General features: G+C 32.0%; 1 protein-coding gene across 2 annotated transcripts in view; it reads left to right on the top strand.

Annotated features, from left to right (window-relative positions):
* Positions 1–17,039, top strand: part of LOC136985849 (enhancer of mRNA-decapping protein 4-like) — a 47,184-nt gene extending 30,145 nt beyond the window's left edge. The window contains exons 5-24 of one of the 2 annotated variants that reach the window (XM_067283222.1): positions 719–911; positions 1,001–1,271; positions 1,707–1,819; positions 1,900–1,983; positions 2,059–2,154; positions 2,233–2,329; positions 2,726–2,897; positions 2,989–3,079; positions 5,266–5,360; positions 6,834–7,313; positions 7,438–7,651; positions 7,732–7,842; positions 8,625–8,842; positions 8,909–9,064; positions 9,137–9,252; positions 9,325–9,490; positions 10,506–10,689; positions 10,788–10,989; positions 16,108–16,271; positions 16,345–17,039. In XM_067283222.1, the coding sequence (XP_067139323.1) occupies positions 719–911; positions 1,001–1,271; positions 1,707–1,819; positions 1,900–1,983; positions 2,059–2,154; positions 2,233–2,329; positions 2,726–2,897; positions 2,989–3,079; positions 5,266–5,360; positions 6,834–7,313; positions 7,438–7,651; positions 7,732–7,842; positions 8,625–8,842; positions 8,909–9,064; positions 9,137–9,252; positions 9,325–9,490; positions 10,506–10,689; positions 10,788–10,989; positions 16,108–16,271; positions 16,345–16,525 (3,404 nt within the window). In that variant the 3' untranslated portion in view covers positions 16,526–17,039. The remainder of the gene's footprint in view (positions 1–718; positions 912–1,000; positions 1,272–1,706; positions 1,820–1,899; positions 1,984–2,058; positions 2,155–2,232; positions 2,330–2,725; positions 2,898–2,988; positions 3,080–5,265; positions 5,361–6,833; positions 7,314–7,437; positions 7,652–7,731; positions 7,843–8,624; positions 8,843–8,908; positions 9,065–9,136; positions 9,253–9,324; positions 9,491–10,505; positions 10,690–10,787; positions 10,990–16,107; positions 16,272–16,344) is intronic. The other variant, XM_067283228.1, reaches the window with a different exon arrangement.
* Positions 17,040–20,729: the final 3,690 nt, after the last annotated feature.

Genomic DNA, 20,729 nt, shown 5'->3' on the forward strand with positions numbered 1-20,729 from the left:
CAGTAGAAATGTGGCTGCTTTGGGAGGAGTGACAACAGATGTGCTGTAGCAAGTGTAGGAATAATTAGAGTGTCAGTTGATGTGTGTCTTGTGACATGAGGTGCACACATTGAGAAATTGTAATTGGAAAATGTGAAATTTGAATGGTTTTCTATGTTTTAATGAACATTACAATGTTCTCGGATAATAATTAATATAATTACAATAATTTAATGGTATAATAATAATAATCCAGGTATCCCTTGCTTAACTCGGTTTTGCTTAATGCAGGATTTGATTAACGTGCAAGATTAATTGCGGCAATCCCTTTATATATGCAACAGAAGTTTTAATTTATGTGGCTTTACTTAATGTAGATACCGTATTTTGATTAATGTGATTTTGATATATGTGGTAGGATAAGTGTAAAAATTATTCTTTGCCAATCACTGTTAAGAACTGTCATAGGCATCATTTTTATTTTTAAAGACCCATCATGGGATTGGCTTTATATAAAGATTTCTTTTCCAAGATGTAAAGATTTTTTCTTTTGGTTGAAATCTAAGATAAGTTTATGCCAGTTACAGGAATGCATCTTAAAATATAATAATTTAAATAACAGATAAAGGTAACGTTACACAATTAATGAAATAACACAGCTGTGATTTTGTTAAGTTACAATCGCTTGCTTAAAAAATAACAATATTAACACACACATTTAAAATTTAATTGATTTCAGTGTACAACAGCCCGTCTGGAATGGTGAGGATTTTGAAGCCTCAAACAGGAGAACGCACTCTCGTTAAAGGAATGACTGGAGATATAAAAGATTTAGCATTTTCTTACTCTAATACAGACGTGTTACTGGCTTGCGTAGACGAAATAGGCTCATTATATGTTTACGAAATTGTAGAACAAGATGGAAAACTTATGTATCCTTTACTTTTATAACTGTAATAATAGAATTTTATCTTACTAAATATTTAGGAATATTTCTTTGTATTTCTTAACATATTTGTAGGGGAAAATCAGTTGTTCAGATTATTCAACCCAGAGATACGGTTGCTAGTGATTTTCATAGGATAATCTGGTGTCCGTATATTCCGGAAGAACCTTGTAGTATAGACGAAGAAAACTCCTTGGATGATGTGTCCAAACTTCTCGTAGTGACTCACAATGAAAAAGTAGAAATTGTAAATATTGATATAATTACAAAACAGTATGGAAACGCCAAGCAATTAAATTCGAATGAAGTAGAGAAAGGAATTCATAAAATATGCAAGCACAACAGAGTAAGTTTACAAAAAATTTATATTTGTATGCATACTGTATATGCATTTACATATTTGTAATTGCATATATAAGATGCGAAATTATAAATTTGAAATGCAAGATAGTATCTGACTATCTTTGAAGGCTTATGGCCAAGATGGTTAAGGAAGCTCCTATCACTTTGGGGATCTGGGATCAAATCTGGGGTGATTAAAGCTAGGTAGATGTGTACCAGTATTCCTGGCAGGTATTCTGGTATGTGTGTACCCAGTTTAATTCTCCAGAAATTTTTCATAGTACTTTTCATTCTAAAATGAAATATTAAAAGTAATTAGAATTGTATTGTATACTGAATTTTAAATGAAATCGGTAATAAATACTAAAAATTTATATTAAGTTGTAGTATAATTTATAAGAAGTGATGCAACATTTGTTATAAATTTATGATTTTACAGCCCATTACTGATGCTGCTCTGTCTCCCGACGGGACTGCATTAGCAACTGCTAGTATAGATGGAAATGTTAAATTTTTTCAAGTTCTCTACACAGATAAAAGCACTACTCCCAGGTAGGATCGTTATCAATATTTAAAACTTAAATTGGATCAAAATTTTGTGCCAGTTCTTAAAGTTTTATGCATTTCAACAGATGTCTTCATCAGTGGGAGCCACACAAAGGAAAGCCACTCTCGAGTTTGTTTTTTCTCGATAATCATAAAAATCCAAACCCCGAGTAAGCAGAATGATAGTTATTTTATTGTTATTACCTGTTACTTTTAATTGAAAGTTTCTAATGCACAATTTTTAGTGTTCAGTTTTGGAAATTTGCCATTACCGGAGCAGATAAGAACCAGGAATTGAAACTTTGGAGCTGCGAAACTTGGATATGCTTGCAGACTATAAAGTTAGTTTAATAATGAAAATTAAAATTTTTAATTTGTAACTGAAAAAACATTTTTTTCCTCCCTGTATTTTTAAACAGATTTGTACTTAATGATGGCGATAACATGCAGATGTGCTTGAATGCAGAATTAGATCTATCGTCGTCATATTTATTATTAACTGATATCAACAGAAAAGTAAGTGAAAGAGGTTATTGTTGATTTTAAACTATGTAGTAACTAAAGATATGACATCTAGACATTAAAAATCATATAAATTATGCCTTTTATAGCTATGTGGAGCAGCTAAGGTGGCAGCCTACTGCTTTGGGAGATCTGGGGTTGAATCTGGATGAATCAAATAAACTCAGAATTTTTCGTGGGATGTCCGTCTGGATACATTGGACCCCATTCCCCACCATTTGGCTGCCCATTGTGGGCCCGGTTGATCCCATAATGGGGTTGCTAAAACGGCTCCTTTAGTGCCTATAGGGTGGAGAGAATCAAAATTGTATTTATATGATTTTTAATGCCTAGGTGTCCTATGTCTAGTAATTACTTATAAATTAATTAATTGCAATTATACAAATTAAGGTTTTATACATACTGCAAATCCATCAAGACCCTGTCAGTAGTCAAGCTAGTTTCTGTTCTATATCAGAATTTCTACTGACATATCCAATACTCAGTTTTGCAATTACCGACGTTTCACGTTGCAAATATAAACCGTCTACCGTGGACGTGGAACATGTAAATGCTGCTAATGGTACCGTACACGTTAAATATATTTATATGGATCTTGTATTTGCGAATATTATTGAAAGTAAATGTTAATAATGTAATTCTTAATTTACTAGATGATAAGAATGATTTTGAAGGAGATGAAGTTAGTGGAAATGAGAAATACATCGAAGGAAACGTTGTGAAGTTATTTTGGATTCATACAAAGTGAGATATTTAAATTTTGTTTCCTGACACTCTACAATTATTTTATGCGATAAGTTGAAACTTTTATGATGAAATAGAGATTTATATCGAAATATAATTGTGTTATTGTATTATATAAATCCAAATTTTCCTTTGGTGCCTATTAAAGTGGATTTTTGTACATTTGAACAATGATGTAAGAAAAGCCTTATATATTATGTAATTTACTCGTTGTTTACGTATGTTATGTTCTAATTTTAATCAGATTTCTATTGTTGAAGAGGGTGGGATGGGGGCTTACTTTTCTCAATGGGTATTGCCTTGTATCACTAAGTAAGTAAATAAAGTATGATGGATACACCAAAGAATAATCGATATCCTACCATGATGCCTGTGTGATTTTTTGCAAAGGCAGATGGCATATTGCTATAGATACTTTGGTTCTAATAATAGAGATATATCTATAAAACAAATTACATTATTAAATTATCAGAGCTATGGAAAGGGAAACTACTACATGATGAATTTAAACTATTAATTTTTGCATGTTTGTAATTTGTATTTTAATACTGTATTATTCAACACAGTATTAAAAATTTATAGTGTATAACATTTCTTAGAAATATTCAATATGAACCTGTGGATTTTAAAAATTCAAATGAGATCACAGATCCTTTGACATGAAGTATATTGGGGAAATGACAGATTTTCATAAACTGATCATGTCCACATCAGGAACACCATTAGTTCATAAAAGTTTGTTTAGTGAAAAAATAAAGAAAATAAAGAAGCATCTTTGACTGTTTCTCTTGCAACATATATAGAAGAATTAATTTGCATCATCAATGTTACATGCTTAATCAATCTGTGAAACTGCAGCACAGACACATTAAATATCATATAGCTGGCCATAATTTAGCCCATTATGAGATGATAACATTCAATAGAATTGACCAGTAATGATGTTTTGATGTAATTATTCTAAAACAAATTTATTTTTCGTGAAACTCAAGCCAAAACAGGGCAGAAAACAGTAGATACTAAGGTAAATAATGACACAAACCGAAACAATTTCAGTTATTATTTGCTTTACTGTTTTCTCTCTCTATCTTGGAGTGTATCATATTAGAATATTTTATATTTGGGTATTGTATTGTAATATTTGTAATTTGTAATAACCTTTCCCTAAGTATTGCAAGAGAAATAGCAACAAAGATAATCTTTTGTTATATTGTGGGCCAAACAAATATACAAACATATCTCATTGCTTGTATGTGTTAGTTTACTGAAATTGTCTTCTTTCTGATTTCCATTTCTCTATTTGGTTTCGTGTAACTCAAAAGTGCTAGTTTTTAAAGCAGCTTTTAATCAATTTTTGTTCAAAAAGCAGTTTGAGTTACACATTTGAGAAGCTTTTATTGTGAAGGTCTCTTATTACAAAGAAATATGTGACGACAAGCATTTATTAGCCATGACTTTGTGGTCTGTAAGTGCAGTCTCAATTTTTTAGGTTGTATCATTGCCTAAGTCAAGTTTAAACACAAACCTGTCTTCATTCTATATAACGTAATCAGTAATTGAAATTTTAGTATTGGAAAATTCTGTACAAAGAGAGAAGAACCAATTCAGTAAAGTGTTTTTAAAACTTTGAGCACTTAAGAAATGCATTTATGGAATAAGGCTCGAAAGAAGTGTTTTCCTGTACCTCGATAACACAAGACTGTGCCAAAGCAGAGAAACAGTGAAGATGCTTAAGAATCTGAGGTTACATATTAGTTTGTACCCTCCTTACTTAGTTACACCTCCTTACAACCCACATTTCTGGTTGTTCCCAAAATTAAAGGTGTTGAAAAATTGCTATTTTTTATAGAATTTGAAGTACAAGCCACCATAAATGAATGGACGAAGCAAATGCAAAAAATGGATTGATGATTTCAAAAAAAAAGTGTCATTCTAAATAATGATTATGCTGAAAATGAATATGACTGATAAAAAAAATTGATTTTTACTACTTTTTAAAACAGGTTACAGTATCAACCCTTATTTATCAATCAGCCCTCATAAATTATTTATTAAATTTAGCGGGTGTCATATAATACTAATGTTTTTTAAGGTTTAAAGATTTTGAAATTAAATTTGAATAAATTTTATAAATCTTAAGCTTATAAAAGTTGACAATCTTTTCAAATGCTGTTTGTTTTTTATAGATCTTTACAAGCATGTCGAATTGTTTACGAGCCTATGTTATCCATTCCTATTCAGACTTCCGGTTCTGTATCTTCTCTTTCGCAAGAATCTTTTGGTAAGTAATACTGAACTGTGACGACGATAACTGATCGTACAAGAAATAAGTTAAATACAGTTTTTTAAAACATAACTTTATAGCATTTTTAAGAGTTTTGATTATTTTGCAATACCATGTTGTTAGAATACAAACACTGTTTACTTACTTGTGAACATACCTATCGAAATGTCCACTAGTTACAGTAATCTAAATGAATATTCTATCGAGTCTTGTCCAGTTAATTGTTTATAACTTGCATTAGACTTGTGATTTTTCTATAAGTAATTTTACTTATTGTTGTTTCTATTATTATTATTATTACTATGATTGTTCGGATTTATACAGTTTGTAATATGAAGTTTCTTTCATTAAGTAGGTACTATATTGTTGATATTCTTTTAGGAATTATATTTTTGAGTTTATCAAATTATACAGGATGGTCCACTTTAACCAATCCACTAAAATAACTCAAAATATGCATTCTACAAAAACAAAACTGGTAGACCTCAAGGGGCCCACAAGATGGGTCGTTGGTTTCACCATAACTCGGTGATGCGACACTCAGTGAAAATGGAATTAGCTTCATCTTCATAAACGAGAACCCCTTTCACCAAATAATAATAGCTTCCTAATGATTTTTTTAGCGTTTTTCTTCCTTTTTCCAAAGAACTTCACAAATATCCACAGATTCAAGTGTGCACCCTGTGGTGGCTACACAAAATTTCAAATGCTCATAACTTGTTAACTGTACCTTCTCAAAAAAAAAAAAAAACAAAAGTGTTTCAGTTAAAAGTTAGTTTGGTTTTTAAAGTAGAATTATAACATGCAATAAAAAGTGGGGTTATCATTTAATAAATTGAACCCAGTTTCACCAATTGTTACATCAACTATGGTGAAATCAGTGGCCCTATCTTGTGGCCCTCTCGAAGTCCTCTCCGGTTCAACAATTTTTTTAAGTTATTTTAGTAGATTGATTACAATGGATCATGCTGTATTATTACAACATTTAATATTTGTGAGAAAATTTGAAAATAATAGTAAATTTATATATTAAAAATCATTTATGTAAATAAATATGAAAAAAATACAAGATTGCAAAAACTAAGAAGGCTTTTGAATGATTTTTAAATATAATAAAAATGCTATTTTTAGTAAATTATTTGGATAGTTTAACTTTCAGTATGACTATAAATAATCCTGTAAGTTAAATGAAGTATAATTTATCTTCAAATACAATTGATAAGATCAAAATTTTAAATATTATACATTGCATTCATACAATGTTATGAATGGTATTACTGATAACCAGAAAGTAATAAAGATATAGAATTTGAAAGCATTCTAAATATCATTATCTTGATGAATTCTTCCAAAATAGCTATTTTGATTGTAGTGAATGTTCATTAATTTATTATAGAAAGAATTAAAGTATTTTATATTTTATTTTTTAATTTTTGGTCAGAAGTCTTTCACACACAACTTTCATTACAGGTTATCATGATAAATTATGCGATTTGAGTTTAGAAGTTCGTGAAGTGCCAAAACAAAATGAAGAAAGTGTAACTATGCTTTTAGATTCTGCAGCATCTTCATCCACCGTTATCAGTCCCTCTATAAGATCTCCTTTGACTTCTCATTTACAGTCTTATAAAGGATGTGGAGAAGTATTATTGACTCCCGATGATTTTACTTCTCCCCCAGCAGCCGGAACTATTCCACCGGTGTCCACATATTCCCATTCCCCACTTTCCCTTCCCTTAAAACAAATGGAAGATGTTAATCATGTGTCCTCTCCACCAAAATCTCCCATAGATAAACGCGACGATAACGAAGTGGCAGAAACCGAGACTTCCGAACCTTTGCCCGATTCGTCCATCCTTCCCCGCAGAAAATCTTCCCAGCATAGTTCTACCAGTTCCCCAAGCCGAGAGGTGGCAGAAATAATGGCACCATCGAAATTATTAAACAGTGGTGAGGAAAATAATCAAAATATTACTACCAGTTGATTATTTGCTAAAAATTCTATAAAATCTATAGGCTTCAAATAGAGAAATTTGAAAATGATTTATTAATTTATATAAATGTGTTTTGTTAGGGGAGCAAGAAGAACCGGGATTGGAAGAACAGCAGCATGATATGGAAAATAATATAGTATCAGAAGATGGAAAAGATATTTGCAATCATGGCTCCTCTTTAGATATAGCTTCTACCAATGATTTGTCACACAGACATAATGAATACAGAGCAAATGGATGGCCACAGGCTCCCGACCCAACTAAAGAATATCGTGTTATAGGCACTGACGAAAGGTATAACTTATAATCTTCCGATTTTTAATTTTTTTTTTATTTACGATGATTTTCTAAATTTAATTCTTATAATGTTTTAGAGGTGATATACATGAGAATACAAATAATCAACATTCTTGTGCCCTTGAATCTATAAAAGAATCCTTTCCATCCAATCAGCTTAGCAACAAAATGGATTATGTTTTACACAAGTAAGTTTATAATTCATTAAATAATTCTGTCAGTAATGTGATATTAATCAGCTTATCAAGTACAGTGGACCTTCATTATAGCGCTGCTCACTATACCGCAGGCAATGTTTGCAACGCGATAAGCTCAAACACGTTTATACAGGTCCGTGCGGCGTTAGTGAGTAGCGCATTTTATTGTTACTGCGTATTGAGTAATTGTGTATGTATTGAGTTCCTGCATGTATTTTGAATAGTGTTTAATTATTGTATGCATGATGAGTAAAAGAAAAGTTTACAGTGTGAAAGAAAAGCTTGACATTATTGTAAAGAGGTGAACCGCGTTAAACCACGCCGCTCAGTATAACACAGTTCACCTTATAACACGGGTGTTGTTTCCCGCCCGACATGCGCGTTATATCGGGGGTCCACTGTAGTTTTTAAATTTGCATAGAATGTATCTTATATACAGTGATAGTGAATATAGAGAAAGTACATAAACTTTAAGGCTTATTTTAAATTTGAAAATATGAAAAATGACTGCAAAGTATTTATTTTCCATGATGTGATTCTGAAAAAGTCACATAACAATAAGTTTTGCCATTGTAAAAATAGAGAATATGAATATCAACATTTTTTGGCTATACTAATTTTTACATACTTTATGGGCTTGAGAACAAGCTCTTAACATAATTTGAACTGTTTAATAATGATAAAAATGTATTAATTAAAGATTATTAACAGTGAATTATGAAAATTATTAATATATCTTTTGATTATTATTATTTTTCTTTCTTTATTGTTAGATTAGAAGGATCGGTTAAGAATTTACAAGAAAACATGAATATTCTATTAGAGTTGATCCATAGTCAGAGGCATCAGCTTCAAGAAGTAAAGCAGGAAATTAAAGAATTTCATCAACAGGATAAAACATTACAATGCTTACTACAACAAGTTGATAAATTAGAAGATAAACTCAGTGCCAACATAGAACATATTGTAGCTGTGCAAAGCGAAGAAGGCTGTATCCTTTCTTTACTTTTTCTGCTTTAATTCTATATTGAGTTATTTACCTTAATCTATACAATAGTTAGAAAATTAGAGCCCTTGTTTGCTAGAAAGGGGAAAATGGATCATTTGCTTCTGGAGAAACAGGCGGCTGCCTTATCGCAGACTGTAACAGTTGCCATTACAAATAAACTAGATAAAACAATCAAAAATGAGATAAAAAATTCAGTTTTGCCTCGTAAGTTAGTCAGTTTGTTTGTTTGTTTGCATTCTTTCATTTCATTAATTTTTTAATGAATTATCTTTTTAGATGTATCGAAGTTCCTAGATATATTAAAGGATCAGTTACAACAAGAGGTTTCTCAAAAATTAGTATCTAGTGATAACATTATAAGAGAAAGTATAGGAAAATTAGCAAAAAATAAGGTACATATCAAGAAAAATTAATAAAATTACAAATAATAATTTTTGAAAGTAACACAAAAAATGCATTTTCAGATATTTAGTGAAAGTTTAGGACAGAGTGTTGTTTCGTTGGTACAACCGCACATACAGATGACGTGTCGGGATGTTTTTCAAACAACGACCGTACCCGCTTTTGAGAAAGCTTGTCAAAACCTTTTCTACCAGCTAAATGAAAGCTTTCAACGCGGAACAGAAGAATGTAAGTTCAATTAATAATAAATATCTTTTTAAACTTTTCTGTGAGCACAAACAAGGCTTTTATTTTATTCTCTTTATGGAAGCAGGCAACGTTTTTATTGTATTCTTTCTTGTTGTGGTTTATATTATTTGTTAGTTTTTAAAGGAGTTTGTTGTAATGAGGCAGTAGTCATATGTTCCAAATGAATGCTACTGTATAATCAATTTAAAATAAATAAATAAATCATAAATGAATAAATTAGATGTCTATCAAAAATGATTCATTAAAAATTATTAACTCAATTGGTTATGTAAATGACAGTTTAGGATGTTGTAAATTTGCAACATCCTGAACTATTGCATACATAACCAATTGGACCAATAATTTATGAACCATTTTAATCGACTTCTAATTAATTTTTGATCCCTGGGGGTCAGTATCAACCACTTTAGTCTAGTTCTAACCTCAATACTCGAGTCTCAGGAGATGAGTTGATAATAACAATAACAATAATAATCAGCGTAGAGCCCAAACAGTTAGGAGTTGAAAGTTGAAATTTGTTACACAGTTAGGTTACGTCACGAGAACGCACACTAAGAAGGGATTTTTCAAAATACCTTTCCACAGGGGAGAGGGACAGGATTAAGGCTTAACACTTCCATCAACAATGGAATTGTTAAGAGAAAGCGACGTGCAAGACGCAGATGCAGTTTTTTTTTGTTTATGCGGGAAATCGAACATATTTTTAAACCATCTAAAAATTCTCTAATTAGTCTGAAAACGGGGCCAATCTGTTTCCAGACTCAACTCTTGCATTCTGTGAAAACGGGTAAGGTTGACTACAACGTAATAATCTTAATCTTCGCTAATGTTACTTTTGCCCAAGCAACACCGGGCCTATCTGCTAGTTTTCTGATAATATAGATTTATATTAAATCTTGTAAGGCTTGTAATCCTGTAACAATAAAATAGTAATAAGGCACATTGTATAAGTTATTAATTAGCATTGTTTTGTGTTATAATTTCTTTGTGACAGATTTACAACATGTGGAAAAAAATCTGGAAAGGCATAGACAACAAGCTCAGAGTAATACAGAAAAGACACTGGGACAAGTACATGAGCAGTTGTCCCATTTTCAGTCTTCTGTAGAACAGATGGTTAGAAATTCTTTAACAATGGTGCACAAGCAAATGTTACAACATCTCGAAAGAAACGAAAAGTAAACCATATCATTTAATTTTTATATACGATTCATACATTTCTGAAAATTTAAAACTTGTTATTCATAGCTTTCCGATTACTTGTTATTTAACATAGGCAGCAAGAAGAGATGCTAAGCAAGTTAAAAACTGTGATTCAAGAAGAAGTGAAAGCGGCAATAGCCGAACATCAGCTCTCTGTTAGAGCATTACAGTCCAATATGGTTTCTCCCATACCACAGATGATCGATCCGCAAATCCAACAACAGCAAATTCGGCAGTTATTGCAACAAGGACAGATAAATGCAGCATTCCAGCAGGTAAGTATTCTCTATATAATAGAAAATTAAAACAATCATTTGATTCTTACTACAAAATTTTATTTATAAATTAATAATTTTTTCGCATTAATCATATATGATGTAGCTAAACTATTTTGAGCATAACCAACAAATTAAACCATGTATAATAGTCATAACACGGGTATTAGACAATGAAATTATATATTAAATTTTTATTATTTGGCTTTTGATTTCCGGTCAAATTCATTAGAAATAGGCCGAGACTCCACTAACGTAAAAATGGGCATAAAATCCCTCGCCATAAAAGCTTTTAATCATGTGACCATGCTATTTTATGCCTGAGCAGGTTGTAAAATCAGCGTAAAAGCAAGTTGAGCAGTGTTCAACTTTTGACGCAAATATGGCCGTAAAACAGTACCATCCCCCAATCGCAAGTCAGTGAAATCTAGGTCATTGTGACACAGTGCGAAAATGGCGGAAAATGAGCTTTTGTGTATGTTCTCTCGTGGCTACTCTAGAATAGATCTGGAAAGAGTTATCGAAAACATCCGAAAGTATTCATGTATCTACGACAAGAGGTATCCCAATTATAATAATGGATGGCCAAAGGAAAATCCTTCAATTTAGAGGAGTATATAATAAAAATGCTAAGTTCATAATTACTGTATTATCTTAATCATACAATAATAAAAGTTAATATATGAAAGTAAAGATATTATTATTACTACATTTGTAATTATAGCACAGAAAAAACTCTTATATATCGATATAAAGACAATGATTATATTCTATCACATATACAACCGTACAGGTGTAACTTCGACAGTGCCGTCGCCGTAAAAACTTCGCTAGCAGGACCTCCACCACAATCCAAGCGCAAACACATAAGTCACGTGATTAAAAGTTTTTATGGCAAGGGGTTTTACTCCCATTTTTACGCTAGTGGAGTCTCTGCCTTACAGTATTGTGAGGTAGCAGGGGAGAATTTTATATATAGTTATATTTAGATATTTAAATTGAGTTTGTTTATTTTCCAATTATTTTGAATTTTGAGAGTTGAGTTATTTTAAACCTTGGCTGCTATCTAAACACCTCCAGAATATGCATAACAAATGAAATTGAATCCCACTAATTGAGGGTTTAAATATGATTAAAATATTAAGTAATATTGTACTGTATTTTGCAACCAGATATTAATTGAATCACTGGTTATGAAATATTTAATTTTTTTTGTATGTTTAATATGCAAGTTAACATTGTAAAATATAACCATGGTCAAACCAATTCAGCAAGTCGGACTTCCACTTCTGCTGGTCAGCTGACTTGCTGTGGCAACCAAGCCATGGAATTTTAAGTGATTGATTGATTTTGATTGAAATTTTATATTATTTTTATTGTTATAATTTTTAAACAAAATTATTATTTCACTTAAATATTGCTGTCATGCTAGTTTAAAGATATTTATGCAAAATGTAAGATCTCTTTGGATTAAAACCTTTCTTTTTCGTGACATTATTCCTAGTTATTCATTCAGTTTCTTAACTATATACCTTCCATCACTCCCACAATACAGTATTCTTACATTTACAAAGATTATTTTAGAAACTTTGTTCACAAAATTATACCTTTAGGCGATTTTAACCTCACAAATCAATAGCCAGCTTATTCTCAATCAGAGTATTTTGAACAATTTTTTTTCTAAATGAAATTTATTACTTTTTTTCATTTCAAAGAATTTTTGACTTTTCCAGCATGTGGAAAATCTTTCCTCAATCTAGTTTTTTGCCTTAACATTTACACCTCCGTTTACCCAATTAATGGTTTTAAATCCAACCATTCCGCTCATTTCTCAACCCAGTTAAAATATCCAATAACTTTCTTTTAATTCCACAACGGAGGATTTCCAATGGAAAGATGCTTCAAAACAATTATATTCCATACATTGGTCTTTTCTTATTTGGTCTAAATATACTTTACAACAAAAATTTGATACCATTTATTTATATTTTAAAAATTGTATTCATTCACTCCTTAAATATAAAGACGTAGACACCTCTCATCAGAAATTGACACTTTCCTTCTCAAACTTAATGCATCATTAATGGAACAGGTGGAAAAGATTAGACAATCCCCATGGAATGTTTACTGATTCACCCAAAAACACTTCCTTGATTCTTGTCAGTATCCCAGGGTCAGGATGACACACTGTGCTTTCTCTTATTAACACACAAGCCATGATGGCTTATCATTGGTTTGCACACGTAGGTGGTCACATTTGGGATGGAATAGGTCCAAGATACAGTGTGGTGGAAGAAAAGCACTCGGATTCAAGTTAAATAATTTGTTTGTAGGATTTATCTGATAACTCTAGCGGGTCAGTTTGGAATTTTACTAACCTTGAGTGCAAGAGAGAGTTTACAAAGGTTTGCGAGTTGATAAATGACTTGTCGTGGAGGTTCTAAGGATGATGAAGGTGTGATCAATCCATAAATAAAAAGGAGATGCACAGATACAATTATCTCAATGGAAGAACTGGCGATGACTGCCCGATTTGGCCATTCGTTAGTATATTAGAACAGGAGAATAAAAGGTCGCAGGGAAAGCAATAGGGGAAACTCAGGTCATACGTTTTAGCATTGTTTCCCTTTTTTAGAATTAATGTATCTGTTATTTAGTCAAGGTTCTCTATTATACCAAGTATTTACATTATATATAATTTGAGTTTAAATTATTGACTACATATTTTTTTCTTATACAATCATTTAATTTGTAAAATTGGAATATCATATACATCCCTTTGTTGGGCTGCAATTTGAAAAAATGTAGACCTATAAATTCCCACTGTCATCCATCCATCTTTCTTTAATCTCGAGAACAGATATGGAAACCTTGGGCAGGAGACCCCGATTAACTATGTACAAATTTCCACTGCTATTATCACGTTATTTCAATTCAAAAATTTTCCCCCAAAAGGTGTTAGATGACCTCCACGACTCTATTGTCAAAGGAAAAGTATGATGTACAGGGACAAGCCACTACTAATTTGAGGTGGAGAGCATATACAGTATTTTAAGCTAAATAAATTTAAAATATGATTAATTGCTTGTTACTAGATTAAGTATTATATATCAATTGTTTTTTAAAGTTTGAACTGAGACCTTCAGTCTGCCAAACATCATTTATTCCAAGATTTTCCTACCTTTTAGCTTTTGTATTACTTTGTGTTTTATTGTTGGTAACAGGAATTTTGTTACGGAGGCAGTTATCAAAAATTCATACCGAAAGCTACCATAAGTCTATGATTAAAGGTTTTTCTTCTTGTTTCTTTTTCCTAATCAGGTTAATTGTTTGAGATTTTTATAAATTGTACTAGTAATCAATTTCATTGTTGTAATTACCGAATTTGAAGTTTGTAATACACAAGTTTTATACAAGCTATTGTTGAAATTCTGATTACGAAACAAAAGTTACAAAGTCCAGTACAAGGATCATTTCTTTGACATTGTAGAACTTGTAATTATCCCTGTTGGTAATTAAAAATAGAATGCTTAGGGTCGATTTACACACAACAGTGACTGTTTGATGCATAAACATCGATAAATATCACACATAGCAAATCCGAATTTCATCTACGACATGAGATCTGTATTCTGTCAATCATACAAGTGTCATGCGTGAAATTCTGATTGGCTTTGTGTGATATTTAACGATGCTTACTGCACTGTGCCAGCACACCACTGTTGTGTGTAAATCGACCCTTAATGAAAAAACATACACACACACTCGTCTATATTAATCTTTTAAATTATGATATAAGAATTGACTGCTCTCGTGGAAAGTCATTGTATATTAGCTGGATGTGTTAATTACTTTAAATTTATAAATTAACTTTTGTATAGATTCTTTAATATTTTCTTGGTTTTAATGAATTGGAAGTACCTAACTGGAAGTATTTTTGACAGTTGCCAAGGATGTAATGAGGAAATATACACTTATAGCTGCAGTCTTCTACAGAAAAATAGAGCAAAATTTAATTAACTTGTTAAGTTAAAAGATTTTAAACAAATAGCAATTCAAATACAAATAATTAAATTGTCTGTTCAAACTATAAGGATAGAAAAAGATAGATTCAATGCTACCCTGATAATCTCAAACATGTTAATTTCAAAAACCTCTTTATATTGAAATTTTATTTTTCCTCTGCATTTTCAGCCTAGATTTAATATATTTTCCATGTTTATCTTAAATTATGGACTGAAGGCTTCAGTTACAAATTCAAAGCTCGGCAACTACATTTTGATAACAAATTTCGGTCGAGGAACATCTTTTGCAATACAGTACCTAGTTGCAGTTAATACTGCTTTTCTCCAATTTGCTACACTTTTGGCTTGCATCTCGTCGGTTGAAGGGAGTCGGGCATCAGACACTATTTACAGACTATTTCTGTTATGTCAAATGTTTTATTTATATCTAATACAAGTATGTAGTGTACTTACTATTGTATTAAGGAAATACCATTCACAGTACAGTAATAGGTTTGATTGGCGGTAAGAACCTGTATATCTCAACTCGTCTATCTGGTATTGTTTTTTCTCGTTTCCGTGAAATTTGAGATTAACAGGTTCAACCATGTTTTTAATTTGTTTGGATCAATAAAATCTAGTTTCTGATTGCTATGAGTAAATGTAATACTTTGTCCCAAACAAGCATTTTCTCTTATTTTCAAAATTACAAATTGTGGAGGATGCAACTTCATTACGACAATGAGTTGTGCAAGATGAACATCCTTCTTGCAGCATCTCTACTAAGTTGCATCCGGGGTGCCTAGTTTCAAGTTATAAATGTCATGTCATTCCACGTGATATTCTCGGTGCATTTGTGTTTCTACTCACATAACAAGATGACGTACCATTCTTTCTTATTTTAAGTTTCATTTCAGTAAACAGAAACTTAGATTAAAAGTTTCAAAAAGGTGTAAGATGTAAACTTTTATCTATATTAGAATATAATAATTTTTGCATTTTTATTCATAGAATCTCATTAAAGTTTAGCCATTCTGATAACTAGTGATATGAATGTATTTTTCTTGACAAAATTACATATTAAAATTAATTGATAGTTTATTTTTAAAATCAGGCTCTGACAGCGGCCGACTTAAATCTTGTGATATTTACGTGCGAGACGGCAAATCCTAATCAAATATTTAGCCAGATTCCGTGCCCACTCCAACAGCCAGTTCTGCTATCGCTCATTCAACAGTTATCCGGCGACATCTCCACACACACCGAACTGAAATTGAAGTAAGTATACTTTGCAGTTACGTCACGTATTGAGGATGTATTTTTTTTTACAATGAAGTATGCAAAATTTCAGATATTTAGAAGAAGCTGTGATGAATCTGGACACGAAAGACACGAGAACGCAACAACATCTTCCTTCGATACTAGGAAGCCTTCATCAAAAACTAACGACTTTCATCCAAAACAATCCTTCGAATCGATTCAGTAGACACAAAATACTCTTACTAGCCACTCAATCGCTCTTAAATCGTTAACGCGATTATTTTAGCCAAATTTACAATATTTATGAGGCAGAAAAGCCAACTGCATATCAGCGTCACTTTAAATTATAGGAAATGCCAAAGAAGTTGACGTCTGTCGTCTTCAGCGGAAGATAATTTTTTTGACTTATTTAAAACCTCGAAGAAATGTATCAGTTTTTTTCATCAGTGGAAAATTTTAAGAAAGAATTAAATCAAACTTCATCTTAAACTATCCGAATATATGTATATATATATTAAAATATATATTTAAATATATGTATATATATTCATTTATTACGAATTTAAATCAGGCAAGTATGTACAAGTATATTTCTTTGTCTCGAGATTTGTAACGGTCAACAATAGGATCCCAGACTTCCCAGAGATATTTTGAAAGTGATGTACGTTCTTTGTATTGTAGAAAATTAATTGGGGGAGATACATTTTATACAAGTGTGTTGTTTAAAAATCTTAAATCATAAATAATAATAAAAAAGAAAAAAAAACAATTTTACATAATACGAAATGTTTGTATTTGAATATATTTTATTCGATAAAATTGGATTATTTTATGGTATTACTTCGATCTGAAGCAATCTCAATAAACTTATTATTTTAAAAGAGCAACAAATTTGTTTTTAACGGTTTCCGCTTCCAAGTCTTCCCAATCCCGGGGCATTATTAACGGTCGTTTTCTCCCACCATTGCAGGTTTGACTATATATTTATAATGGGGCCATCTTTGTTACTTTACTTGATTTCATTTTATATTCTAAGACAAGAAAAAATTCCATCTTTTGTGGGCTCTGAAGACACTTTTTTTTTCTAGTTTAACCGGGCCCACAATTGGGATAAGCTGTGCAAAAATTCAAGTTTTCCAATTCAAACTTGAACCTTTTGAATCTGGCTGGATTGCCACACAACAAAATATAGTGTGTGGCTCTAGATCTCTATTAAATTAATTTTTGATCCCCTGACATAAATAAGTGTGTGGTAGAATTTTTTTTTTCAAAAATAAACAGTTGACTAATTGCCCTTTCCCACAGGCTGCACAATAAAGTTCAATAGTACAACATTTTTGTCCCCTTGCAGACGAGCAAATAGTATCGTAACCTGCCACGAGAGTCTTCACACACTCCGGTTGATATTTTGGATCACGTCGCGACGTACCGCAATTTACCGCGGGACATGCTACACGGAATAAAATACTTTGTTCAAATGCAAAATTATTAAATTTGTTTGCCACATTTATTATAAACTAGCAGACGAGCCCGACGTTGCCCTGGCAAAAAATAACTGCAAACATTAGATTATTTCGTACTTATAATCCTTGTTATATTATATAAATAAAATACTGCAATATAACTACAAAGGTTAACTTACGTAATGGTTTATTGTACCAAGTAAACAGTCTAACATGTTTTAAAATTCTTTAAATTGTGTACAGTAGAGGAATAAAGAATTTTTAATTTAAAATTTGTTAGATTGGTCAATCGGTGTGATAAACCTTTACGTAAGATAACCTTCCTAGTTATATCAAATGGTTTATGTGGTTTTTGTTTTAATATTTCAGCCTACCATTGTCAGTTTATCGCAATACTCGGGTGGTACGAAATGGCACAAATTCAATGGTCAAGGTAGACAAAAATTTAATATGGTATATTTTTAAATCCTATGTTAGCTCTAACAAACTGTACCGTTCGATATTTGGCTGTGAATGGAAATCTGCCAACAAATCAAATTTGGCAAAAAATGGACCAAACATTGAAACATGGCACCCACATAACCACTTAAAGGTAACCAGCAAGCATAAAATATGTCTTATCATATAATTTTCCTATTCGAATGCCACCGTACCGCTGGTCTGTTGCAGCAACGACTGCTTCCTCCCAGAAGAGAGAATGGTCCACGACTACTAATTAATACCGGTCTAGTATTAATATTTTAAAAAAGTGATCCGTATTGGACAGGTTGTGATGGCCCCACATGCGCTAACTTTTATATAGAGTCTTTCAGATGTTAAACTTGTAAAAATGCTAGAATAATTCTTTTATTTAAATAAGATTTTTTTTTTTTTGTATGATAGAGATTGTATAATCTGTTTCCAAAATTTAAAAAATGTGGGAAGTATCCTCTTGTAAATATCACATTTATAGAAAAACTAGCGGGTGGGCCCGGCGTTGCTCGGGCAAAATTAACAATAGTGAAGATTAAGATTATTACATTATAGTCAACCTTACCCGTTTTCACAGAATGCAAGAATTGGGATCCCCTGTTTCCAGACTAATTAGAGAATTTTTAGATGGTCTAAAAATATGTTCGATTTCCTGCAAAAACAAAAAATTGCATCTGCGTCTTGCACGTCGCTTTCTCTTAACAATTCCATTGTTACGTAACACTTCCATCAACAATGGAAGTGTTAAGCCTTATTCCTGTCCCTCTCCCCCGTGGGGAGGAATTTTGAAAAATCCCTTCTTAGTGTGCATTCTCGTGACTTACCCTAACTATGTACCAAATTTCAACTTTCAACTCTTAACCGTTTGGGCTCTGCGCTGATTATCATCATCATCAACTCGTCTCAATTATATATATAGATTATTGGATTGCAATTTGAAAAACTAGACCTATGAATTCTGACTGTTGTCCATTCAATCTTGAGAAAGGAATTAGATAGATGAAAGTTGAGACCAGATGTGGAAAGCTTAGGGCCAATTAACTATACATGAACTTCCACTTTAGATTCAAAGTAATGTTACTTCAATTCAAAATTTCCTCCAAATGGAGTTAGCAATAGAGTCGAGTCAATCATATATCTAACACGAAGAGTATGATGTAGTATGTACGTGGGCAAAACACTACTATGCTCCATGCAGGCAAGTGCTATGTGCTACTTCTCACAGTAATGGCACATCTATTTCGATAAATGTAAGATTTTGTTAAATATTTCCCAATAGATGGTGCTATGAGTAAAACCAACAATCGGATGTAGATAGAAATCCAATCGATAATTTGGAGTGGAATGTACAGTACAACCTGATCTACAGATCTGTAAGTTAGAAGTATTTGAAAAACGTAACTGCCGAGTTTCATAGCAATTGGTTGAACAGCCTAGAAGTGTATAGTGAACAAACAAACAAATATATACTGTATATGAGGATGTACACCAGTTGTGTCTAAACAAAGCATGTGTCATTTGAATTTTGGTAACAATGTAATATATTTTCTGAGACACTTTTGTTAGATCTTCGTGTAAAGTGATTAGGTGTTCTCTAAATACAAATTTTATTGGTCGTTATTATTTGTGGAAAAGCAAACTTGCAATTAATAAATGCTTCTGCAACAAATAAACTTTGGGCTTACATTCTGAAAACTATAAGCACTTTTTGGAGATGTCATTCTTCTTTGAAACCTAAAAAAATATAATAATTAGATAATTTATTGATATACCGTTCCTGTTTTTGGATACTAAAATTATTGAATTGTTTCCTTATTGGAATAGTGAACGTTCGATTTGTTGCGCCATGCAATCGGTTTTATATAAAACAACGTTGAATCCTACCATTAATTAATGATCATATCGGGTGACCAAAAAAGTGTGTGGTTTTTCAACGTTACCTGCAGATAGATGGCCAAGAAGTTAGCTACTCTGAGTTTAAACTGGGCACTAATGCAGTGCGAGCAGTCCACAAGATACATAGAGCATTTAGAAAAAGCACAGTAAGCAAACACATGGCCCAAAAGTGGTTCAAAAAATTTGTGCTGCTTGACAAGGCTCTTGAAGATGCACCTTGAGAGGGAAGACAGAGCATCAGTCAATGGACAGCCATCAAATTAGATTGAAGACAAATCTTCCAGGAGCTTGCAAAAAGGCTCAGTTTGAGGGCAAAACCATTGTATCGCCTAGGAAAAGCCCAGAAACCGAGTAAATGGATTCCATGCGAACTGAGTGCCAATAACAAGTTCCAAGAGCTCCTGGTTTGCTTGTTACACATCATTGGTTATTGTCTAACAAATCTCTACCACGTGCCAAAGCCCAACATCCGTCGACAGAAAATTGTCTTGCGTGCCTGGTGGACTATGGCTGGAATTGTTTATTATGAGCTTTCCCCAGCAAGTGATCACTGTAGATGTCAAGATGCACTGCTCCAAAAACAGCCTGCACTTGTTAATCACAAATGCATTGTTTTCCTTCGGCACAAGATTTATTCATTTCTAAA

This window comes from Centruroides vittatus, unplaced genomic scaffold (genome assembly GCF_030686945.1).
Source record: "Centruroides vittatus isolate TY-2023 unplaced genomic scaffold, ASM3068694v2 contig_1213, whole genome shotgun sequence".
NCBI classification, from domain to species: Eukaryota; Metazoa; Arthropoda; class Arachnida; order Scorpiones; family Buthidae; genus Centruroides; species Centruroides vittatus.